We start from the raw sequence: 25,344 nt of genomic DNA, 5'->3' as shown, positions 1-25,344 counted from the left end.
GTTCTCCCAGGCTGCTAGCAGGTTTGGAAGTGGAACAGCTAAGACTCAGTTTGGCACCCATACGGGATACTGGCGTTGTTACCTGCTTTGCCACAGTGCTGGCCCCAACAAAACACTTAGTTAAATGCCTACTTAGGATATTTTAAAAACTTGTAAGAATATAAGGAAACATCCCTAGTTGAGAATTTCTACAAAAACCTGATAGCAAACATCACAAATAGCAGTTGAATTTCTTTGATTACTTTTTAACAGTTTCCTCCTGGGTTCAGGGATGATGCAGGCATACGTGTTATCACTACTTCAGTAAGCATTGTGCCGAAGTCCAGGCCAGTGCAGCGAAGTCAGAGGAGGAAAAAGGGATAGGTGCTATAGCGCGGTTCACGACAAAGCTTAGGGTTACAGCACCAGCACTCCATGCGCATGCTGGTTCGTTTCCCAGCTGCTCCACTTCTGATCCAGTTTCGTGCTTACAGTCTGGGAAAGCAGCAGAGGGATGGCTTAAGTCCTAGGGCCCCTGGACCCCCTTGGGAGACCCGGAAGAAGCTTCTGGTCCCTGACTCCCGATTGACTCACCTCTGGCTGTTATGTCTATTTGGAGTGAACCACCCTCATCCCTTCCTCCTCCTCTTTCAGGAATTTTGCCTTTCAAATAAAAATAAAGTACATCCACTTAAATAAGAGACTGATATAATTATGATTTCTTATGAAGGACTATACCATTGTAGCTAAATGAGGAAAATCTGTCGAGGGGTGGGAGTTTGTGGGGAATCCCAGTCTATACGAAATTGTACCACATAATTCAAAAATTAAATAAAAATATTAAAAAATAAATAAAGTGCATATTTTTTTAGAAAGTAATAAAGTGGAGAAGTAATGCTATCAGTTCTTCGTAAACCATACATGTGAAAGCTGGAAAAGAATCTGCCTTCACTAAAAATGTCATCCAGGTTGCTAGATGCAAGGTCAGCTTTCAAAAGTCAGTTACGTTTATATTATCAGAAACAAATAGAAAATACAAGTTTTTAAAATACCACTTATTATAGCCAGTATTTGAATATTGGATACCTATTAATATCCATTGGGAATTACTTTCTAAAGTGAATCTGTTAGAAGATGCCAAATATGCCTTTCAGAATGATTTTTTCACGTTGATGTTTATTTTGTTTTAGAAAAACAACCAACAATGCCAATTTTAAAGAATGAAATCAAATGCCTTCCACCTCTCCCTCCCTTGAACAAATCCAGTACAGTCCTCCATACCTTTAACAGCACAATTTTGACACCCGTAAGCAACAACAATTCTGGCTTCCTCCGGAACCTCTTGAATTCCTCTGCAGGAAAGGTATGTTTTTGTTGTCATGTGTTCTCCACTTTGTGGAGTCGCACAGAAATAGAGCAGGCAGAGACGGTGGGAAGAAGGCCGCGAGCACCTGCTTGCTTTGTGGGCGGAGCCTGAGCACTGGCAGGTGGCCAGTACAGAGTACAGGATCAGTGCGCTGGACTGGGCCACTTTGTCCCAGTACATTTCTTCCTGTACCCACTTCTTAGGTAGGAGTAGGGGAGGGCTTGGCTTGTACTCTTCCTGCAGTTAAAGGAATGGAGTATTAATGGGCAGCACTATTTAAGATGCATGTTCTTTCTTAACTCCAGACAGAAAATGGACTCAAGAACACACCAAAAATCCTTGATGACATCTTTGCCTCTTTGGTGCAAAACAAGACTTCTAGTGATGTGGCAAAGAGGCCTCAAGGACTGACGATCAAGCCCAGCATTCTGGGCTTTGACACCCCCCACTACTGGCTCTGTGATAACCGCTTGCTGTGCTTGCAAGATCCCAACAACAAGAGCAACTGGAATGTGTTTCGGGAGTGCTGGAAACAAGGACAGGTAATGAGGCTTCTGCTTGTGCAGGCCGAGCGCTCCTCTCTCGGGTTGTCAGCACGCTTCTGAGAACCCCACGCCAGTTTCTCTAAGGATTTCATACTTCTCTGTTTGGGGCAGATAAACTTAGGGTGGGGTGTGGCCACTCCTTACTTGGAATGGCAAACTTTCCTGAGCTCTTTTTTTCCAGTGAACTTCTGATCACTTCCAACCAGTTGTCACTGGTTTTTTGACAAGAATATCCAGTCTTCGCGATCTTGCATTGCGAACTTGAATAGGGGAAGCGCATGTGTGCTGAAGAGGCCGGTGGGTGGCAGGAGTTAGACCAAAACTGAGATATAGTTGTATAGCTCTGGCTCCGTGTATTGTGGTAAAGGCAGTTTGAGCTGGGTGAGAGCCCTCTGATCATGAAATTCTGCTGCAGCCCCCCAGAGTGCTTGTTTCCTGTCATTAATTGGTTACTTATCAGAAAAGTAGAAAGGGGCAGCTTCCCTCCACTGGTGCATTCCCCAAGCCCCACTGTGCAACACCAAGGGGTGGGCAAATCCAATGCTAGGAGGAGTCAGGAAGCTTGTCTGGGTCTTTAAGAGTAGCATTGTGGGATCTAATGTTCTGGTTGCTATGCTTGTAGGTATGTTCCTGGGCTTTTGTATTATGGGTCTGTGTTTCGGTTCTTTGGCTGATCTTGTGGCCAGTGGTATGCCCTCTAAGGGAACACCTTGCTCCTGAACAAGAATTTGGGGGAACTACCAAATAGAAAACTGTTTTCATTCCTGTGTATAAAAGCAATTTGGTCATCTACTCATAACATATAGACACTGGAAGGTGATACGCTGCATATACCCTACCAGCAGCTCTTGTCTTATGTAAGAATTAAAAATCCAGCTATTTAACATCAAGATCAGGACTTCTGGCTTGGACCGGAAGCTTTGACCACAGAAGTGCTTTGCTGTCTGCCAAGAGTAGGCTGCAGGCAGAGGGGCAGCAGCACCGCCCTCGCTGTGGCTGGGCAGCTGCTGGTGGTCCTGGCCTCCATCACTTCTGCTGCCTGGCCTGGGCCTTGATGGGCGCTGCTCAGCAGGTCCTCCTATAGTATACTCACATGCAAGCAAGGGTGAGTAGCAGCTGAGCAGTGGGTTTAGAGCCACCATGGGAGGCCAGGAAAGCAGGCTGCTCCTTCACTCACCTGCCGAGACTGCGGGCAGAATGAGCCTGCAGTGCTGTGAAGAGGAACCGCCTGCGGACGCGGGCCGGGAGGGCAGAGTTGAGACTAACGTTCCCTCTCTTCTGTAGCCAGTGATGGTGTCAGGAGTGCATCACAAGTTGAACACTGAACTCTGGAAACCCGAATCCTTCAGGAAAGAGTTTGGTGAGCAGGAAGTCGACCTAGTGAATTGTAGGACCAATGAAATCATCACAGGAGCCACAGTAGGAGACTTCTGGGATGGATTTGAAGACGTTCCAAGTATGTATGAAAGATTTGCTGAAGAGAGGAGGCCATGGGGGGTCGTTTTCTAGACTTCGGAGCTTAGAGTTAGTGTCTGTCCTCCCCTTTTCACAGTTAAATGCTCTTGCACTGTGGCATTACTTTGTTATAAGTATCACCCAGAAAACAGAATGGGAGAGATGTTGGTCCTGGTAGTTACTCCCTGGACAGAAGAACAGTTATCTCAATTTCTCTCTGACCCAAACAAGTCGTTCCTCTTTCATGCTGGCCTCAGAAAATTGCATTTAATAAACACACGTGGCTTTTGATTGTTAAAGTGTTGTACTGTTGGTTAGTTTGGCTGCTTGCTTCTCCCAGAACATTGTTGGAACGCTCAATCTGAGAAAAATAGTTGTGGAAACCCCCTGCATGTCATGGGCAAAGGGGAGTAAACAGGAGCAGTTCACCAAGAGAGCATCTAGAAAAGAGAATGCTAAACAGACCACTTAGTTAATGATGTTTGCTTTGCTGCCTCTTCCTGCTTGCAGGGTATCAGTGGCAATACTCAATGTATCAGATTATGAAAATTCTGTAGAGATAAATATTTTATTTGCATCATGGAGGTGTAAACTGCTCATTTGTTGTCATTCTTTTTGTTTGATTATGAATAGCTATAATTCATGTATTCTGATTACCTTCAGATCGGTTGAAAAATGAAAAAGAACCAATGGTGTTGAAACTTAAGGACTGGCCACCCGGAGAAGACTTCAGAGATATGATGCCTTCTAGGTATGATAGGAATGTGGGGAGACACAGTTCTATTCGTAACTTGTAGGGTCCCTTTTCTGAGGCACTGAGATACTAGTTTTCTGGGAAATATGAAAGTTTAATAGTTTTACTGGTGCGGATTTTTTCATTTCTGGTTGGTAACTTTTGGGGAGGTTGCATTTTTTTCCTTTTAGTTTTATTTATTTGAGAGCAGAGTTCGAGGTCTTCCATCCACTGGTTCACTTCCCAAGTGGCTGCAGCAGACATTTTCCACTGGTCTCCCGGGTACACTAGCAGGGAACTGGACTGGAACAACTGTTGCCAGTGGGCTGCTGGTATCACAGCAGCGGCTTAACCTGCCAAGCCACAGTGCCAACCCTGAGGTGTGTATTTTTAGTGAGATGAGGATCTGACTTTTACATCTGGCTAAGGAAAGTGACATACATTTTCCAATTGGTTTTATGCCAGAGAACAGGCTGACTTGAACTGGCAAGGCTGTTTGGAGACAGTCGTGGGTTCAGATGTGTCAGAGTCCAGTCTATAAGTAAAAGTCACTGAGTTAAGACAAGTTATCTGAATTGGGAAATCCCTTTTTCTGGTTTTGAGTTTGAAACTGAATAAGATCCTCACAGCTGATGCATTATGTAACCTTGGGTGTCACTTCCTATCAGTTACTCATTGCCCAGCTCTTTTACTTGAAATATTTCAGATCATTTCACACATTTGTGTGGTTTAGCAAAGAGTGTAGCTTTTTTGGTAACTACTGTAATTCTAAGCTTATTAATGATTTCCATATCCATGATCACAGATACATTCCTTGTAGCATGTAAGGAACAAAGCAAGTCAGAAAATCCTGCATTTGAAAGGAAAGCTTGATTTGCAAATTTCCTGTTTTCCTGTCCTAGGTTTGATGATCTGATGGCCAACATTCCATTGCCAGAGTATACACGGCGAGATGGCAAGCTGAATTTAGCCTCCAGGTTGCCAAACTACTTTGTCAGGCCAGATCTGGGTCCCAAAATGTATAATGCTTACGGTAAGAGAAACAGCTATCTTTATAAAAATTGTAATGGAAGTAAAACAAGTCAGATATTTGAAAAAATCTGTTTTTTGGATCATACTCCTAATGCTTGGCACAGAGGCAGCCTTCATTCTGCGTACTCCCCTGTTCTTGGCCACAGGTATGTGCCTTTGCTTTTCACAGCTGAGCTGTAGGACGTGCAGTTTTTTTCTCTCTTCTACACATAGTTTTATGTTACAAAACATTTCTGTATTGTTTAAGACTTTGTACATAGTTTTTATTGGTTCATGGCATATCATTGAATATGGCTTTAGTCATTTCTGTATTTTGGTTTGTCTGGTAGCACTCCGACTATTTTAACATCTGCACTTAAACACAGTGTTGTGTTGGTGAGTAGAAGCTAATCACTTAATCTGTATTAAAAATAACATTGGAAGTCAGTTTTTGTTGCCTGGATACAACTCAGTAGGCTGTCTTAACAGAATTTCTGGGATAAAAGATTGGCTCTTACATGTGCACCGTCTTCCTCCAGGGTTATCATTGTGCCCTCAGCCACTTACCACATGCTCTGTAATTAGGCCTGGATCATAGTAGGCCATGTGGAAATAGGTTAACAATTTATTGTTAAATTCTAGTTTGACTTTCAGTCAATTCTGTGTATACTATCTGTTTTTCCAGGCCTACTGGAAATTAGTTTGATTTTTTCTTTTTTCCTTCCTCCTGCAATTACTTCTTCATCACCTTTCGGTGGTCTCAGACCTGAAGGTGACAGTTCTGCTCTTGGTGTCTTGGTCATGCTCTCCAGCCGTGGGAAGGGTGGCAGGGCGCCCAGCAGGGATGTGATCTCATTGAGCCCTGCCTGTGTTGTGGCCCATGCTGTGCCCCTAGCCAAGGGCCTTCCTCCATGTTCCTCAGAGCCTGTTGACATGAAGGCTTGTGATGATTTTGTGTATAAGGAAGCATTTTCCCTCTAGGGTCAGTGACATAGTATCGCATGGTGAGCATCAACCCATTCTTTGTAGTGATCATGGAGCTTCAGGGTGAGAGTGGTTATCAGACACTTTCAAATCAAGCTACTTGGCTTAAGTAGCTTGGCTGCAGGTCTTTCCTTTAGCCAGAATAGATGGCAGTGTTATTCTATAAAAGCTTCCTGTGACAAAATTGTTTCCATCCAGAAGCAAGCCTTTAGGTTGAAAATATTCAAAGTGGTTATTTTTGAAGATTGACTGATGGGCTTGTGGCATCCTCAAAGTGGAGTGCACGGGTTCTTTGGGGAGGCCATAGTAGAGCCTCTCTCCAGCTCCAGGTGTACCCCCAGTTTTAAAAATACACCTAGAATTTCAGATAATAGAAGGGAGTGGCCAATGGCAGGTGTGAGATGAGAACATTGGAGTTTGGTTTTCAACAGGAAGCGTGTTTTCCTGGAGGATACTCTGTTGTCTTGGTTCCCTTTGCGTTCTGGCTTCTTAACAGTAGATTACTGCTTTGATCAAAGTGCAGCAGCCTGTGGCTAGGCTAGCATCCAGACAGACTGGGTCAATGGCTGGCTGGCGTTGTTTCTCTCTGTCTCACACAACATTTGTTTCATCCACTGTAGCCTGACCAAGCCAGCAGGCAGACCCTGCTGAGGCCTGGTGTCTCCCCTCTCCTGCCCTCCCTCCCCCTGAAGGCTATGCTCATCACTCCGGTGTGCTCAGGATTCTAGCACTTCTGTTAGCTTCCTTGCATACTGCCCTTCCAGTTAGTAACCTGCTTTTGAGCTTACAGTATCAGACTTTTTAAAACATGTATGCTGTTGGGTATAACTGTCCACAAGGTTTATTGTAAGTTTTACTTTTAGGGGATGTTTGGCATAGTGGTTAAAATGCCATTCTGCCTTTCCAATAAACATTTTTTTTTTAAGATATATTTTTATTGGAAAAGCAGATATACGGAGAGGAGGGGAGACAGAGAGGAAGATCCTCCATCCGATGATTCACTCCCCAAGTGACCACAATGTCCGGAGCTGAGCTGATCTGAAGCCAGGAGCTTCCTCCAGATTTCCCATGTGGGTGCAGGGGCCTAAATACTGGCCCCATCCTCCACTGCTTTCCCAGGCCACAGGCAAGGAGTTAGATGCAAAGTGGAGTAACTGGGATACGAACTGGCACCCATATGGGATCCCAGCACATATAAACCGAGGACTTTAACCATTAGGCTTCCATGCTGGACCCAAACACTGCAAATTTTTTTTTTAAGACATTTTAAAAATTTTCTTGAAGTCAGAGTTATAGAGATTGAGGGAATAGAGAGCTCTTCTTCCGCTGGTTCACTCCCCAGATGGCTAAATGGCCAGTGCTGGGTCAGGCCAAAACCAAGAGATTCTTCTAGGTCTCCCTAATTGGGTGGCAGGGGGCCAGATACCTGGGCCATCTAATGCTTTTCTCAGGCCATTAGCAGAGGTGCTGGGTCAGAAGTGAAAGAGCCATGACACAGATTGGCACCTACTGCAGGCAGAGGCTTACCTCTGTGCCACAAGGTCTGCACATTTGGAAACCTAATGCAGTGACTCCCCATTTATCCATTACTCAGTTAAAAACAGCCATTCACTTCAGGACAGTGGAGCGGCCAGGGCTGGAACCAGTGCCCATATGGAATGGGCTGGCAGACATAAGATTAGCTTTTTGAGCCACCGGGCCAGACCAAGGCCAGGAGCTTGTGGTGTAGTGTGTTAAGCCTCTGCCTGTGAGCCAGAAACTCAGTCTGGGTCTCCCAAGTGGGTTGCAGGAGCCCAGTGTTTGAGGCATCTCCTGCTGCCTGCCAGGGTGTACATTGGCAGGAAGTTGGAATCAGAATAATCCCTGGTGCTTTGATATGGGATGTGATCATCTTGACCACTTCGCCGAGACACTTACATCTCATATGTCCTGTGATTTCACACAGCACAGGGCACTTTCCGCAGCTGGCCTGTGTGCAGGGTGGCCTCTGTTTGCCCTCTCTGAGCGATGCTTCCCCTTCCTTTCCAACCTGAGGAGCACCGTCACAGCAGGATGAGCACCGAGGCGGTTATGGGTGGACCTTCTAGTTAGAGCTACAGACTAGAGCACTTGATGCAACCTTTCTCTCTCGCTGTCATAGATGGCAGCTGGCAAGGAGAGCACTTTTCCTTTTACAGTTAAGAAAACCAAGGAAGGTGCTGGGCACTGCTTCCACTTAGACTGAGTGTGGCCAGTAGAGGCCCCAGCTCTAGGCACAGGTGGGTGATAGGTTTCTACTAGACTCGCAATTAAAAAAAAAAAAATATATATATATATGTAATATATATTATTTTGCTTGAAAGGCAGAGTGATAGAGAACTGGTCCACAAGGCCAGGTCAAAGCCAGCAGCTCTATGTTAGCCTCCCATGTGGCCTCATCTTCCGCTTCCCAGGCACATTATTAGCAGGACCTGGATTGGAAGCAGAGCCGCCAGGATTTGAACCTGCCTTTGGATAGGGGATACTGACATTGTGGGTGGTGGTATAACCGACTACTCTTCTGTATTTCCAATCTTGTGTTGGATCTTGGGGCATAGTTTTATTATGCCTTAGAGCCTTCCTAAGCTGAGAAAATACCCTTTCGGCAAATCCTAGCCTTGGATTCACTGCCCTGTCTGCCTTCTAGTTTTTGGCTTCCAAGTATTCCTTCCTTTCCAGAACATTTAAAACTTTTTGATGTCTATCAGGGACCTGTTCTACCTGTCACCAGAAATAGGAGTCTTTTTTTTTTTAAGAGATTTATTTATTTGTTTTTAAAGATTTATTTTTGGAACAAGTCAGATATACAGAGAGGAGGAGAGACAGAGAGGAAGATCTTCCGTTCGATGATTCACTCCCCAAGTGACCGCAACAGCCAGTGGCTGAGCCAATCCAAAGCCAGGAGTTTCCTCCTAGTCTCCCACATGGGTGCAGGGTCCCAAGGCTTTGGGCTGCCTCAACTGCTTTCCCAGGCCATAAGCAGGGAGCTGGATGGGAAGCGGGGCCGCCAGCATTAGAACTGGCAACCATATGGGATCCCAATGCGTTCAAGGCGAGGACTTTAGCTGCTAGGCCAACACGCCGGGCCCAATCGGGACTGTGTCAAAATGGAAAGGACAGGAGAACTTGATATCACACATTGTTCCCTTCCTTTTGCATAAATGGAGTGAAGTTTTGACTCCTGGTTAGTGGGAGAGACAGCCTGCATTTTCAGTGGATTAAAGGCATTTTCTTTGCACAGGATTGATCACTCCAGAAGATCGGAAATACGGAACAACAAATCTGCACTTAGATGTGTCTGATGCAGCCAATGTCATGGTGTATGTGGGCATTCCCAAAGGACAGTGCGAGCAAGAGGAAGGTATGCTGCTGAGGATAAATATGGGGCTGGCTAACTGGGCTGGGACCTGAGGTCTCACATTTGCTTTCTCTCTCTCTAGAAGTCCTTAAGACCATCCAAGATGGAGATTCCGATGAGCTCACAATAAAGCGATTTATTGAAGGAAAAGAGAAGCCAGGGGCCCTGTGGCACATCTATGCTGCCAAGGACACGGAGAAGATCAGAGAATTCCTCAAGAAGGTGAGGAGAGGCACTCTAGCATGTGCTAAATGCATGTCGTGGACTGACTGGCTTGTGGGGGAGGCTGTCACATCCCGGAAAATTGAATGGGCATGTCTGAGTGGGCAGTCTGCAGTGACTCTTCGAAAGTGGTGGCCTGCCTTTATCTGCTCCACGGTGCATTTGAAGATTTTTTTTTTAAAGATTATTTATTAAATTGAAAGGGAGAGACAGAGAAAGTTGTCTATCTGCTGGCTCACTCCTCAGATGGTCACGATGACTGGGTCAGGCCGGGCCAGGCCAGAGCCAAGAGTACTCCATCTGGCTCTCATGTGGCTGGCAGGGCCTAAGCACTTGGGCCATCTCTTGCTCTCCCCGGTGATTTTAAAGGGACTCATGGAAGTGCTCCCATACCAGATGCTGGTGTTGTAGATGAGAGCTTAGCCCTACACTGCACCAGCCCCAGCTTCTATTTTATTGCCTTAAAAGTTTGATCACTTTAGGGGCAGGCACCAGTGTCCCATATGGGGTGCCAGTTCAAGTCGTGGTGGCTCTACTTCTGATGAGCTCCATGCCTGGGCTCTTCCACTTATGTGGGACACCCAGAAGCTGCTCCTGGCTTCAGGTCGGCCCAGCTGTAGCCATTGGGGACATTGGGGAGTGAGTAAATCGGTAGATGGGAGATCTTTCTCTGTGTAATTCTACTGAAAAGTCTGAGGATTGTTGCACAAGATCTCTGTATTTTGGGCAGTTGGAAAAGGGGGAGCATCTTTAGTTTGAACCCTGTTAGATCTCCTCGGCTGACAGGTAGCAGTCATTGACAAAGGGGGATGTTGCTGTTGCCTGGCACCTCAAGGAGTGTGTGTGAGTCTAGGTGCTTCTGAGCAAGGCCCTTGAGTCTATGCTGTCCCAGCTTCAGAAACTAGGATAAGGGCCCAGTGCGTTGGCTTAGTGGCCAAAGTCCTCGCCTTGCATGCGCTGGGATCCCATGTGGGCACCGGTTGCAACCCCGCTTCCCATCCAGCCACCCTGCTTGTGGCCTGGGAAAGCAGTTGAGGACAGCCCAAAGCCTTGGGACCCTGCACCCTTGTGGGAGACCTGGAGGAAGTTCCTGGCTCCTGGCTTTGGATTGGCTCAGCCACTGGCTGTTGCGGTCACTTGGCGAGTGAATCGTTGAACGGAAGATCTTTCTGTCTCTCCTTCTCTGTATATCTGACTTTGTAAAACAATCTGTAGCTATTTGGGGATAAAGAAATAAATAATCTAGCTATTTGGAGAATTATTTCATAACTCAAATGGTTGTTTTCTTGCCTAGAAAGCAACACATAATTTCTAAGAAGCTTGAGCTAGCTGACATTTAAACACCCAGAACTAAATTTTGTTCAAGTCCTCTTTGTGCAAAATATTCAGAAAGTGCCAGTCCTAGCGTGTACGAGGCAACAGCAGGGCTGCCCCATTTTTGTTGGTTGAGTTCCCGTCCATGAGAACTGCTCACCTTGAGTGGCGGCCCTGAGCTGGAAGGCCAAGTGCTCGGTGGCTGCCAGCCCTGGGGGAGAGCCCACCGCCTTCCACTGCTCGGCTGCACAGGGGTCCTTGCTCTGTTCCAGGTATCAGAGGAGCAAGGTCAGGAAAACCCTGCAGACCATGACCCTATTCACGACCAGAGCTGGTACTTGGACCGATCCCTGCGAAAACGTCTTCAGCAGGAGTATGGAGTTCAAGGCTGGGCCATAGTACAGTTTCTCGGGGACGTCGTGTTCATCCCGGCAGGAGCACCACATCAGGCAAGAGCCGCCGCTGCGCTGTCTGTGCTCCCCATATGCCGCCGGTCCTGGGGCTGGCTGGCTGATGGCATTTGGTGTTTTCCAGGTCCATAATTTATACAGCTGTATCAAGGTCGCGGAAGATTTTGTGTCTCCGGAGCATGTGAAACACTGCTTCTGGCTCACTCAGGAATTCCGTTACCTGTCTCAGACTCACACTAACCATGAAGACAAGTTGCAGGTAACAAGAGCACTGCGTGCTGCAGCCTCCGCTCTGGGCAACAGGACGCTTGATGGTTGCACATAGAGTTGTGGCATCTAGTTCCATGATCTCATGTGGAGGAGGAACAAATTTCATCCTGAAAGTGAGATCTGATTTCTTAGTGGCTCTGCTGCCAGCCAGGGTTTTTGTTTTAGATGGAATGATCTGAAAGGTGGAGGGGCGGATCTTCCACCTGCTGCTTCTCTCTCCAAATGTCCATTGTCTGGCCAGGCCTCCCATGTGCGTTGCCTGGGTCCATTAACTCTGCATGCAGTAGATTAACCCACTGTGGCACAACAGCATCCTTCCCTCCCTCCAGGGTCTTGAGCACTGTGTTTAACCTTCAGTGCTGCCATGTCTTTGGAGACCTGAGGTGGCATGCAGTGAATCTCCGGGAATGAAGGGGCGGTAATGATGCCATGTTTGCTGCACCTGGGCATCTGCCTGAGGGACAGGGTGCCGTGACCGCCAAGCTGCAGAGAGGAGCTGGGTGTTCCAAGTGTCCGTCCCCACCTCTCCGCCCCATGCTGTAAGCTGAACCTACAGTACCGGCCTTTCCTGACTCGGGTGCCGTGCCCAACACCCAGTTCTAAGTTCTGACAGGAAGTGAGAAATAAAATATAGTGGGAAAGTCTATTCCTAAAGTGACAGATTTTTATATCTTATGCTCCTGTTTGATGTTTTTTTTTTAAGGTGAAGAATGTTATCTACCACGCAGTGAAGGACGCAGTTGCTATGCTGAGAGCAAGCGAGTGCAATTTCAGCAAGCCTTGACCCCGCACACTGCAAGGACGTTCCCGGCAGCTGTTCACTCTTCAGGCAGGCTTCCTGTGGACTCAGACTCATGTTACCTCATCACCTTTTTTAAACTGTACCCAACCTCAGTCTAATGTATATTTCTAGTGTTTACAGACACTAAGTGTGTATATGGAGGAACTATTTACAGAATATGCATCCAAAAACTGTGACTTTTCTCACCTAGTGCAGAACTTTGACCAAGCTGTAAAACAGAACCTCTTAGCGGCGCTGCGCAGGCCCTGCTCCGCCAGCGTGGCCTCAGCTGTCAGAGCCCTGTGCGGTCACACGGCTGCCCTCCTCTCCCGTCTCACCACCCTCTCCTGCACCCCTGGGCGTCCTGAAGAGCCATGGAGAAAGTGATTGCTAATGATGCAGTTCTTACTGTGTTGCATAGGACTGGCATTATATAGCAGAAACCAACTACTGTACAATTAATTTTTGGGGTTAACCATCTTTAGTTAAATGGAATTTTAATTTAAATGAAGCTTTGCTAATTTTAAGTGTTAAGCATTTTGCATTAAAATATTCATATAATATTTTAGCTCAGCTTATGGTGTTATCCTCTGGTTTGTGTATTCAGGACACCTCTTGTCAAATCAGATGTACGGAAATATTTTAAAAGCAAAGACATTAATTAGGGGGTTTAGTGTCTCTTAGATAAATGTCAACATGAAAATATTCACCCAGCTAGGTGGAAACTCTTGTCAAACTTATACAAAGAAACACTATCATTCATTACTTATACAGATATACCAGAAAGCCAAATAGGCACCAGGTTCAGTAAGTCACAAAAACCTTGTCAGCCTTTTATAATATACTGAGTGTATATACAAAGGAAACATGTCAGAAATGTTAGAATTATACTACCTGCAGTGTCAGTGAAGAACATCCACCAAGTGCCCGGCCTGGGTGCTGCACGGACTGTCGGAGGCCAGGAGAAGCTGGAAACGTTGAAATCAGGATATAAATAAGTAAATCTAGGAGCCTGGTATTTTATCCATGCCACCCAAGTCGGGGACCCAAAAGGGTTGCAGCCTCCTGGCTTCAGTGTGAGCCAGCCCCGCTGTGAGGGCCCCTCGGAGTGAAGCAGCAGCTGGGCTGCCAAGGATTCCCCAGGTCCTTGTAAGGATTAGTCTAGAACTTTCAAATTGCTTTATAGAGTTTGAAGATACTGTAATGAATACTTACTCTGAATTATGTTTAAAGAAATGATTGTGGAAACAAACGTAAAATTATTTCAAAAAATCTTGTGGGAAATGGAATTAAAAGTTTGGTGCAAAAGAATTTAAATCCATGCGTACAAGGGATCTTCAGAAAGCTCATGGGAACTGGATATTTTTCACACCCAAATAGACTTTAATTCTACTTCCCATGAACTTTTTAAAATACCCTGATATGAATCATAGGCTAAAATTAGAAATCTCCCACAGATGGGACGAAAGTTTGGTTGGCTAGAAAAAAAATACAACATGAGAAGACATGAATTTATGAAGAAAACAGAAAAATTAGGTTTAAGTGGTGCTAGAGCTATAGGAATTGGGGTTGGGAGAAATGATATTCACACTGCTTAGGCATCAGACTGATTGAAGTGCCGCTAACAAGGCTAAGTGCAGAGCTCCACTCTGTGAAATACACCGTCATCCTGTAAGATGACCAAGCAGGTGACTAGATCTGGGATTTTTGGCTTTCTGGAGGCACAGCAGCTATGCAAATTTAGTAAGAAAGTGCTTAACCTTCTGAATGTGGCTAGCAACATGGATGCACCAAGACTCCACGCCAGCAGTGTGATGGTTGCGAGATGAGAAGGTCGGTTCTCTGCTCCGTGTGGCGTTGCCAAGCTGGAGCATCCACGGGACGCTAGGTATATGAAATGCAGTTTTTAGTATCTTCAACAACGGGTATCGTGGAGTCTAACCCCATTCCGTGGAGGCTGTAGGTACTTAGCAGCAGCTAAAAGGGAGGAAAACATGGTTTTCAAAGACTCGACGAGGCTGCTGACTCACTCACCAACGCCAGCAGTAGAGGTCAGGAGTAGGTGCTGGGCTCTGGGCTAGCAACACACCTGCTAACAGGTCTGGGACCTGCAAAATTATTTTCCATGCTGTTACATTTCAAGACAGACCCTTGCTGAAAGAACTTTAAGAATCTCCTTAGGAAATAAAATTCTATCATGCTGGAAAAAATACTACACAGGGAAAATTCTAACCTCTGATGAAACAAAAGCGGTATAAAAGTAAGTGCTTTTAGAAATGTAGATAAGCTCTGCTACAATGTGGCCCAGCCTTAAAAATAAGCTAAGTGAAATAGGCTGGACACAAAAGACAGTGGTTCACTTACATGCAGAGATGAAGAGTAACTGACAGTTACAGACTGGGGAGGAGGAGGGGGAGTTACCATTTAACATAGTCTACTGGGTAAATGAACAAGTTCTGCAAATGGACAGCTCTACAGCATTGTAACTGTGCCAAACACCATTAAGCTATACCCTTTAAAAAGCTAAGTCATAAATTTTATGTATGTATATATTACAATAAAATACCTCCTAAGTAGGAAAAAAACCTTTGGAGTTGAATGAGAATATGATACTTTGAAAGAAAAAGGTGATGAAATAAAAAGTCAGTGGGACAGGTTCTGAGCTGGCTGTTAAGGCACCACGTGCCATATCCAACTCCCGACTTCAGCTTCCTGTTAATACTGACTCCCAGAGGCAACTGAGGCTCAAGTAGGTAGGGCACCCCCAGGGAGACCTGCACTCAACTCCCAGCCTGTGGCCTTCGCTGGATGGGCAGGAGCAAAGCAGGAGACCACTGTGATTCTTCTGCTTTTTTTTTTTTGCGGGGAGGAAAAGGTGGATGGTACAAACACAAATGTGTTTTTTGTAAATATTCCAGTAATAAATTACAAACCAACTGACCAGATTAGAAGCTTGACTAGGTTAAAAGTGAAAGTGAAGAAAAAAAATATGCAAACTAATTATATGAAAGCAAAGTATGGTTATATTAATATCAAAAGTAGATTAAGACAATAACTGGAAAGAAAAAACTCCCTGATAAATAAGAACCAATTCAGCAAGAAGATTAGCATAGTGGCTAAAGTCCCTTACACGTGCCAGTGGGCACCAGTTCATGTCCTAGCTGCCCCGCTTCCCCATCCAGTTCCCTGCCTGTGGCCTGGAAAAGCAGTAGTGGATGGCCCAAAGTCTTGGGATCCTGCACCTGTGTGAGAGACCCAGAAGAGGCTCCTGGCTTCAGATCAGCTCCATTGCGGTCACTTGGGGAGTGAACCAGCAGATGGAAGATCTTCCTCTCTGTCTCTCCTGTTTGTGTATCTGCCTTTCCAATAAATATAAATCTTTTTAAAAAATCCTATATAGGTGTGCACTAATAGCACTCCAGAATAGTACAAGGTTCAACAAAGGGGAAATACCTGGTCCCTGCTGGAGACTAACACTTTTTTAAAACGGATAAGGCGGGCCCGGCACGATAGCGTAGTGGTTAAAGTCCTTGCTTGCATGAGATCCCGTATGGGCATCGGTTCTAATCCCAGCAACCCCGCTTCCCATCCAGCTCCCTGCTTGTGGCCTGGAAAAGCAGTTCAGGATAGCCCAAAGCCTTGGGACCCTGCACTAGTGTGGGAGACCCGGAAGAGCTCCTGGATCCTGGGCTTGGATTGGCACAGCCACTGGCTGTTGCGCTCACTCAACAAAAAAGGAGGAAAAGATACATGATATAAAACACAAAAAGATACAAAGCAAAAATCAGTGATACAGGAAACAAGGATATACAGAGTTTTCCAAAGACTACAGTTAAGTCTTTCATGAGGTTGATGGGAAAAAATTAACCCCAGATTCTATGGACATTCAAAGAATGAGACACTGTGAAAAATTCAGTGACTTGAAGAATATGGAGATAAACTCTCACAAGCTTCAGAAACAAGCCAGAAACCCATCTTCATAGTTGCAGCTCTGTAGTTAAAATGTCCTTGGCCCAGTGTTTTCACTGACAGGTGCTTTTACCAGTATTATAGAACAGCAACCAGTATTATAGTCTCCACCCCCATGCCAAGGCCACTTGGCCTTCCTGCTATTCTCACAAGATACTTGAGGCTGAGTAATGTACAAAGTCCAGCTCCAGTGACCAGGCTATTTGTTGCTCGGCCAGAAGGAGGGCTTTTGCTCCAATTTCCAGTTTTAGTCTCCTGAAGTGCTCCTTACCACATTCACTCACCATGCTGCTGACGGCAATACCCAGGTTTTCTGCCGCCTTTTCCAAGCTCTCCCGACCTTTTCCCATTACCCAGCTAAACCTTTCCACATTTTCAGATATCGAGTTACCAACAGCTCTATTGCTTTGTTTCATACTGGTGCTATGAGACCATTTTCTGTTGCTGTAACAGAATATTTGACTCTGGATTCTTAAGAAAATGTTTTTGAGGGCCCAGCACAATGACTCAATGACTAAATCCTCACCTGGCAAGTGCCAGGATCCCATAGGGATGCTCCACTTCCCATCCATCTCTCTGCTTATGGCTTGGGAAACAGTGGGGGATAGTCCAAGCCCTTGGGATCCTGTACCCATAGAAAAAGTTCCTAGCTTCTGGTTTTCTGATCAGCTCAACTCTTGCCATTATGGCCATTGGGCAGTGAACCAGCTAATGCAACACCTTCATTCTGTCTCTCCTCTCTGTGTGATCTGCCTTTGCTATAAAAATAAATCTTAAAAGAAAAAAAGAAAAGAAAAACGGAAAATTTGCAGAGGCCAGCACCAAGGCAGAGCAAGTTAAGCCTCAGTTTGCAGCACTGGCATCCCATATGGGCATCAGGTCTAGTCCTGGCTGTTCCACTTCTGATCCAGTTCCCTGTTTATTGCATGGGGAGGCAGCAGTCTTGGGCCTCTTGTAACAGACCTGAAGGAAGCTCCAGATTGGCCCAGCTCCAGTCACTGTGGCCACTTGAGCGTGAACCAGTAGACGACAGATCTCTGTCCTCTCTGTAACTCTGCCTTTTAAGTAAAAACATATTTTTGAAAATACTTTTGTTTTTAAAAGTCAGATTTACAGAGAGGAGGGACAGAAAGATCTTCTATCTGTGGGTTCACTCCCCAAGTGGCCACAGTGGCTAGACCTGAGCCAATCTAAGCCAGGATCTTCCTCCAGGTCTCCCATCTGGGTTCAGGATCCCAAGGTTTTGGGCTATCCTTTAGTGCTTTCCCACGCCACAAGCAGGGAGCTGTAAGGCAAGTGGAGCAGCTGGGATACAAACCAGTGCCCTGCGCCCGGCGCAATAGCATAATGGTTAAGGTCCTCGCCTTAAACATGCTGAGATCCCATATAGGCACCGGTTCTAATCCTGGCAGCTCTGCTTCCCATCCAGCTCCCTGCTTGTGGCCTGGGAAAGCAGTCGAGGATTGCCAAAGCTTTGAGACACTGCATCCGCGTGAGATACCTGGAAGAGCTGGTTCCTGGCTTCGGATTGACTCAGTACCAGCTGTTGTGGTCATTTGGGGAGTGAACCATTGGAAGGAAGATCTTCCTCTCTGTCTCTCCTCCTCTCTGTATATCTGCCTTTCCAATAAAATTAATAAATCTTAAAAAAAAAAAACAGTGCCCATATGGGATCCTGGGGCATGTAAGGTGAAGACTTTAACCACTAGGGCACTGCACCTGGCCCATCAAACAAAACTTTTTAAAAAACTACATTGCTCACAGTTTTGAAGGCTGAACATCCAGGGTTGAGAAGCTCTACTGATTCAGTGTCAGGTGAAGGACTTCTGGTGACATCAGAACATTGCAGATGGCATCACGGCAGGAATGTATGAGAGAAGAGAGCAGTCATGAGACAGGTCACTGTCCAGGATCCCCAGTGACCCAAACCCCTACCATTACATCTCACCTCTTGGGGCTGCCGCCTACAATACTGGCAGCCCATACGGGCACTGGTCCGGGTCCACTTCCAGTCCAGGTTCCTGCAATGCACCTAGGAAACCAGCAGATGACGGCCCAAATGCTTGGTGCCTTGAAACAAGGTCTCACCTTCAAGCACTCTTTACACAAAGACCATCCTTAATTCATTCACCAGTAATACAAAAGTTTCAAGGACCAAACCCCTAACATATGAGCCTCTGGAGAAACAACAAACTAAATTCAGCATTTCAGTTTGACAACGATTCAAAAATCCTCAGCAAGAGTTGCACATTCTCTCATATCAGTATCTACAAAGATACACATAGCCCCAAAGAGACACACAAATACAACATGATCATATAGGGGTTATCCTGGGAATCAGAAAGACGGGTTTAACATTTGAAGATCAAATTAAGACAAGTCAGCGGAATCAGGGAGAAAAAATGCATTATTTCAACAGATGGGAGCTGGATGGGAAATGGAGCTGCTGAGATTAGAACCGGTGCCCATATGGGATCCCGGAGCGTTCAAGGCAAGGACTTGAGCCACTAGGCCACGCCTCTGAGCCCAGTTCCAGCTTTTTTATGTGGCTCATTTATACTTCTGAAAATTCTCATTGTGTTCACACAGCCTTCCTGATTTCACCACTCCAGGTTTTAGGCAGCCTGTCTTCAGGATTCAGCAGTCATGTTTTGCTATAGTACTATGTGTTGCTTTTCTCCCACAGAAGTTCCAGGTTAGGTAATCCAGAGATGAACACTGTGTTGGTCCCCAATACAGATCACGACAGGCAAACATGGCCTTTTCAATGGGCTGCTGGCTACAAGCTGCCGAGCTGCTGTGTGCAGGTAAGGTAGGTAAAAATGCCACCAAGCTCTCTTAGTATTTCGGTTCCTTTTTCTAGTCATCATTTGCTGGACTGCTGTGCACCCGTCTTTCCAAAGTTCTGACAACGTGGGTTCTAGCACTTTTTGGTTTTCATCTTTCTCTGCAGGGATGGGGATTTTACCATTTTGCTCATACCCCGCATTTCTGAGACAGCAATAATGTATAGAAATTCCTTAGCCTGAATTAAGGCATTTCCCTACTAGGGCCTATTAGACTTGCATTTCTGAAATGATTTGGGGCTGGGAATTGTTTATACTGTTACCACCAAACTTGTTGGTCAAACAGAGAAAGAGGATATGAATGGTTGTAAGACGCTAATAAGAAACCTGTTTGATTTTCACCAAAATTTCTAAGTTTATTTCATTGTGAGATCCCATTTTACAGGCCTCAGAGGTTAGCTACTGACAAGACCAGCCACCAGGACAGCCCGAGAAGCAGCCTCAGAGCCTCCGATGGTAAGCTGCTGTTCTTTTCCCACAGTTGTTCTATTAACTGCTGTTTACAGGGTTGAGGAGGGGCAAGGGCAGTGATCAACCATGTTTGAAAACTCCCTTTCTGGACCTTGAAACAAGAACACAGAGTCCCCAAGGGCATGTAGGCTATTAACTGCGCTCACCAGGAACAGTGGCTGGGGCAGGGAAGGCCTGGCAACAACCGGCCCAGAGTGAGCTGCTGGATGACCATAGCAAGCCAGAAAGTGGTTTCTCAAGAATAAACTGCACTTGAAAACCAACCGGGTTGCTAACAGAACAACAGTTGTGTGTGCCTTAGGGACTGACTGAGTGGCTCTGGCAGGGTCAGGTGAGATGATACTGGGATGAAATGGGTCAGACCACCTGAGGCAGAGACAAAGTTGACAGGCTGAGCAATCTTCTATGGCTAAGACAGTATCTGGCCCACTTTGTTTCAAATGGTGTCTGATAGTCTCTGAGAGTTAAATAAACACCTGGCAATAAGCTCAAAATGCTTTACTCAGCTTGAAAACGGGAAATAAGCATGACTTCTCCAAAGATTCAAAACCAGTCAACTCTGTTCAGGCCATCTGATTTGAATGTGGAGCAAGGCTGTCGTTATTGACGGGCTGTCCAGCTGCTCAGTGAACAAAGTCTGATTGTCATATAAGGAAAAAAACCACTCATTCTACAATCTCAATAGCCAATGAAAAAAATTAGCAGGACTGGATTAACTGCAACCACGAAACAGTAACAGTCAATACTGCAGGTATGTCAGTTCTGTGCAACTGGACTCCAGGCATCTCAACAACTGAGTTTGAAGCTTAAATGCAGAGAGGCCAAAAAGACAGGATGTTCAGCACAACCCTGAAAGGGAATAAAGTCACAGGAGGGTTGCTACTCAACCAAGACTTACCACACAGCTGCAGCAATCCAAACACACGGTGGCACTGGTGGAAGAACAGAAAATCGATAAAAGGAACACAACAAGAAGTCCAGCAAGACTCCCACAAATACACCAAACCAACCCTTCCCAAGTCAGAGAAGACAACATAATGGGGAAAATGACATTCTTTTTCACCAGTGGTGCTGAACTGGACCAGGTTGTAACACCCTTCCTATTTGTCAGCTTTCCATCACTATAAATACCTGAAACAACCCAACTTTATCATGGAAAGATATTAACTTGGGCAGTTTCTAAAGGTTTGAGAACAAGACTAGACCAACACCGGACTGAGGATGGTGGATGGCCAGGGTAGGATGTATATGCAGCAAGGATCACACTGAGTCGGGGTGGAGAAACTGTGCCACTTTCAGAAGTTCACAGCATTTTCAGAGCCACATACCCAGTGCCCATGAGCCTCCTGCTAGGCCCAGCCTCCTAGCCATAACTAGACTGCATTCCCCCAATCCTGGTTGCATTAATCCAAAATCCTGTTTAAGTATGGAAGCCAAATTACACCACATGCCCAAAAAACTAATCATAAACACATCAGAACTACAAGCAAAATATAACACTTTAACTCTTCCAAGCTGACAGAAAAAAACCTGGACCTTGGATTTGGTGATGACTTAAAAACATCAAAGGCACAATTATCAAAGGAATAATCAATCAGCTGGATTTAGTAAAAAATAAAGCTTCTGTCTGTGAGATACTGTGTAAGGAGAATGACAAGACAACCCCAAAGCTGGCATATTTTGAAAATACTTTTCTGATAAAGGACATTTACCTTAAATATACAAATAACACTTAAAATTCAATAATCTGGAAAACAATCCAATTTAAAAAATGGACAAAAGACCTGGACAGATCCTTAGCAACAATTATATAAAGAGTAGATGCGGGCCCGGCGTGATAGCATAATGGTTAAAGTTCTCGCCTTGTACATGCTGGGATCCCATATGGGCGCCAGTTCTAATCCCGGTAGCTCCACTTCCCATCCAGCTCCCTGCCTGTGGCCTGGGAAAGCAGTCAAGGACAGCCTAAAGCCTTGAGACCCTCCACCCACGTGGGAGACCCAGAAAGAAATTCCTGGCTCCTGGCCTCGGATCCACGCAGCACCAGCCGTTGCAGTCACTTGGGGAGTAAATCATCAGATGGAAGATCTTCCTTTGTCTCTCCTCTCTTTACATTTGCCTTTCCAATAAAATAAATAAATCTTTTTAAAATAAAGGAAAAAAAAAGAGTAGATGTTAAACACTATGTCATTAGGTAGCTGCAGATTAAAAGAACAATGAGGTGCCACTACAAGCTTCTCAGAATGGCCAAAATCCAGACCATTACAGCAACAAATGCTGGTGTGAGCGAGGAGCAAGAGGAACCCTCCTTCACTTTGGTGGGAGTACCAATGGTACGGCCGTACTGGAAGAGTGTGTGGCAGTCTTCTCTAAAATGGGACGCACACTTACCACAGGACCCTGCAATTGCATTCCTTGGTATTCACCCCAATGAAGAATAAGAATGCACACATACTTATAGCAGCTTTATTCATAATTAGCAAAACTTGGGAGCAACCCAAGATGTACACAGGTGCATGGATAAAATTATGGTACATCTAGACAATGGAATAATATCCTGTCCCAGAAGGAAGTGAGTTGTATCAAGCCATGAGAAATCCTGGAGGAAACTTAAATGTGTAACAAGACATGAGGGGGAAAAAAAAACCTGTCTGAAAAGGCTACAAACTATATGACTCCAACTATAGCACATTCTAGAAAAGGCAAAACAATGGAGACAGTGAGAAAGGCCAGTTTAGTGGGAGTGAGTGTTAGCAGGTGGAGCACAGCATCCTTAGGGCTATGACACTATTCTGTACGACACTACGATGGCATATATGTGGCATACACATAAATGTGTGTGTGTGTGAGCGCGCAAACCCATAGAACAAACACCTAATGGAAACGCACGGCGGGCCCCATGGTAACGTGTAGCACTGGAGTAGGGACACCAAGGAAGGTGGACAGTGCGTGAGAGGCAGGGGCGGATCTGGGAACTTGGGGTGTTTGGCTCAGTTCCGCTGTGACCCTTCACTTACAGGTGCTAAAGAAAAGCAACTAAATCCTGCAGCTGAAGGCAAGAGCCAACAGGAGACTCCTCTGGTTTGAACACTACTATTCTGTGCCAGAGTGGAAGGAGCGTGCTATTTCAGGATCTCACTGCAAAGCTTCCGAAGGAGACAGCTGGGCATATCTTGCTGGGCATGTTGCTGCCCGGCTGCTTAGTGCACACACAAAGCCTGGACAGAGAGATGTGATCTGAACCCAGAATCTATGCTTCCTGTGGGGTGGGATATTTACATTAGCAAGTGGAGCCATTCTCTTTACTGATAAAGACTGAAAAATCACATATTCCAAACAGCTTCATAAATTGCCACACACACACTAAATGTTCCTACTGAATGATTTAGAAGATATCTTAAGAACATCCCAGGTGTGAGAGAACTGCTTCTGACGCATGACCACACTCACCCCAGCACTGACAGGCAGCGGCCATGGCTCAGGCCCAAGACAAGCAGCTCCAAGCTGGGTCAGGCCACGTGCGAGTGGAGGAGCCCTAATGCAAATCCACAACTTCCTGTTCTGGGAGCAAACTGCCATGGGGAGGAAGTGAGGCAAGCTGTAAATACAGCCACCTACACCCAGGACATAACACAGCCAGCTGAGTGCCAGCACATGGGACAAAACTGCCAAGTCTCTCCTGGTTCACCATGTGACAGAAGAGCGGCAGCTCCCAGTGGGCAGAAGCTACTCCCATTGGGCATGTATGGCCCATGGGCCTGGTCAGAGCACTTCCTCTCATTTCCAGGTCCATGGAGGAAACAGCCTGCTACAATGCAACCAAACGTTAAAGCAGAACTTTATTAAAGTCCATGGATATAGTGTTTTACAGACAAAAAATGGAGAGTTCTCAGCCCTCCACCGATCCCCTCAGAGGGAACTGACTACGTGGCCCTCCCCCTGAAAGGATCCTTCCGCTGTTCCAGCGCCTGAGAAAGATGCGTTTAATGACACCACCTGGAGAACAACAATCCCTTGGGAATCCCCAAAACCTCTGCAGAGAGCATAAAGAGATGAGCAGAGAACCTTCTCCTGGGTGCGGCGCCTCCACAAAGGTGTAGTGCAAGAAAACAGGAAATGGCGGCTCTTGAGGAGTGTGTGTGCAAGCAGCAGTGGGCCTAGCTGCGGAGTGTGGCCAGGCGTGACTGCATGGCCTCCAGGGCCTCTTCCTCTTCCTCCTCGTCTTCAGATGCAGCCATTGCTCCTGGTGGCTCTGGCTCCGGAAGGGCGTCGGTCACCTTACTGGGTGCTTTACCCAGGGCCCCTGAGAGAGAGAGAGCAGACAGGCTGTCTTCAGGAGGAGTACCCCAATCTCTGCTAACTGGGCCACCCCAACAGGATCTGAGGGCAGACATGGGGTAGCAGGCCGACTGCTACAGTGGGGTTTGTTCACTGCGACAAACATGCTAACAGCATCCTTCTAGTGACACCAAAGTCACACCAACTATGGATCTTTCAGAATCTTGCTTCTCAGCCCCTAAGGTAAGCTCATGGGCCTTACAAAACTAACTTTGGATCTGTCTAAATAAATAATTTAATTATTGTTGGTTTGTTAATTCTAAAATAATAATCTAAGTAAATAAATCTAAATAAACTGTATTTAAATCTTCAGAAAATGTGTTCTTAATCACTCCTAACACCTTAAGTGGACAAAGAAAAAATAAATCTTGTTTTCTTATTAAAGTTCAGAAAATGCACAAGTTTATAAAACTTATTGATCATAAGAGACAACTTTATTCATCCTTTCACTTTCTTACAGACATTTTCTACACAAATGAGTTTAGTAACCAGGCTGTTTTCACATAATTATGAACATCTTCCTATGTCCGAGGAATATGTTCTTATATCCATTTATCACAATATAATATTCCACTAAAATGGACATAATACAACGGAGTTAACCAGTATTCAATTACTGGGCATTGAGCTTGTTTCAAACTTTTCAGTATTCTAAATGATGATTCTCCAGATACCCTAGCGCTAATTCCTTCAGCATATCTCATTATTTCATTAGCGTCAGCTCCCAGAAATTAACCTGCTAGGACAGGAGCTTTTGTTAGCCAACTGCCAAACTGCTTTCAAGAAAACCTGTTCCAACTAAAATTTCACAACATCAGTAATGAGAGAAATTGTCCCTGTGCAATTACGAAAGCTCCAGAAATTTAAAAACTCTATCTTTGTGTTTTCTTTTAACTATGATCACAAATATACTTACTTTTTCAAAAAATAATTTGTATACTCTAATGTTCAAATATAGAAGACAGGAGCCTAAAGAAAGACTTGTAGTGAACATAGCAATATAGAAAGAGGGGCAAAAAGGGATGAAATCAATGGTTATACCTGCTGTGATTTCAAACAGAATTCTGTCGATTTCCATTTCTGCTGCCTCCTCCATTTCTTCCTGGTCGTCCATGCTCTCAAAGGTGTCCTCCAACATTTCCTCTATGATCCCAGCCTGCACACACAACATGTCACTTCGTTCAGCTGCGACAGCTGTCTCTCTCAGAGAGCCCAGGACCCCAATCTAGATCAACCCCTGGTCTTCCCAAGTCCAGCCCACTCTTCCAGGCACT

The 25,344-nt window shown here is 45.5% G+C and overlaps 2 protein-coding genes and 1 long non-coding RNA gene across 4 annotated transcripts in view; 1 reads left to right on the top strand and 2 right to left on the bottom strand.

The window, feature by feature from the left end:
• The window catches only part of KDM3A (lysine demethylase 3A), a 53,962-nt gene extending 40,953 nt beyond the window's left edge, over positions 1–13,009 (top strand). The window contains exons 17-26 of the mRNA XM_040993577.1: positions 1,170–1,342; positions 1,651–1,887; positions 3,175–3,346; positions 4,009–4,096; positions 4,981–5,111; positions 9,333–9,452; positions 9,532–9,671; positions 11,258–11,434; positions 11,520–11,654; positions 12,369–13,009. Coding sequence (XP_040849511.1) covers positions 1,170–1,342; positions 1,651–1,887; positions 3,175–3,346; positions 4,009–4,096; positions 4,981–5,111; positions 9,333–9,452; positions 9,532–9,671; positions 11,258–11,434; positions 11,520–11,654; positions 12,369–12,449 — 1,454 coding nt within the window. The 3' untranslated portion in view covers positions 12,450–13,009. The remainder of the gene's footprint in view (positions 1–1,169; positions 1,343–1,650; positions 1,888–3,174; positions 3,347–4,008; positions 4,097–4,980; positions 5,112–9,332; positions 9,453–9,531; positions 9,672–11,257; positions 11,435–11,519; positions 11,655–12,368) is intronic.
• A 16-nt stretch (positions 13,010–13,025) lies between these two features.
• LOC121165113 lies at positions 13,026–19,838 on the bottom strand. Its single transcript, XR_005885198.1, has 2 exons — positions 18,178–19,838; positions 13,026–14,423 (listed from the first exon to the last, which is right to left on the bottom strand). It is a non-coding gene; the product is annotated as an uncharacterized LOC121165113 (long non-coding RNA).
• Positions 19,839–23,558: 3,720 nt separating this feature from the next.
• LOC121165111 (charged multivesicular body protein 3) overlaps positions 23,559–25,344 on the bottom strand; it is a 45,770-nt gene continuing 43,984 nt past the window's right edge. For both annotated transcript variants that reach the window (XM_040993575.1, XM_040993576.1), the window contains exons 5-6: positions 25,112–25,226; positions 23,559–24,035 (exon numbers count right to left, since the gene is read on the bottom strand). In XM_040993575.1, the coding sequence (XP_040849509.1) occupies positions 23,890–24,035; positions 25,112–25,226 (261 nt within the window). In that variant the 3' untranslated portion in view covers positions 23,559–23,889. The remainder of the gene's footprint in view (positions 24,036–25,111; positions 25,227–25,344) is intronic.

This window comes from Ochotona curzoniae, unplaced genomic scaffold, assembly GCF_017591425.1.
Source record: "Ochotona curzoniae isolate NIBS_2020 unplaced genomic scaffold, NIBS_Ocur_1.0 contig_883, whole genome shotgun sequence".
Lineage (NCBI taxonomy): Eukaryota > Metazoa > Chordata > Mammalia > Lagomorpha > Ochotonidae > Ochotona > Ochotona curzoniae.
This window is presented reverse-complemented; position numbering and strand designations above follow the sequence as displayed.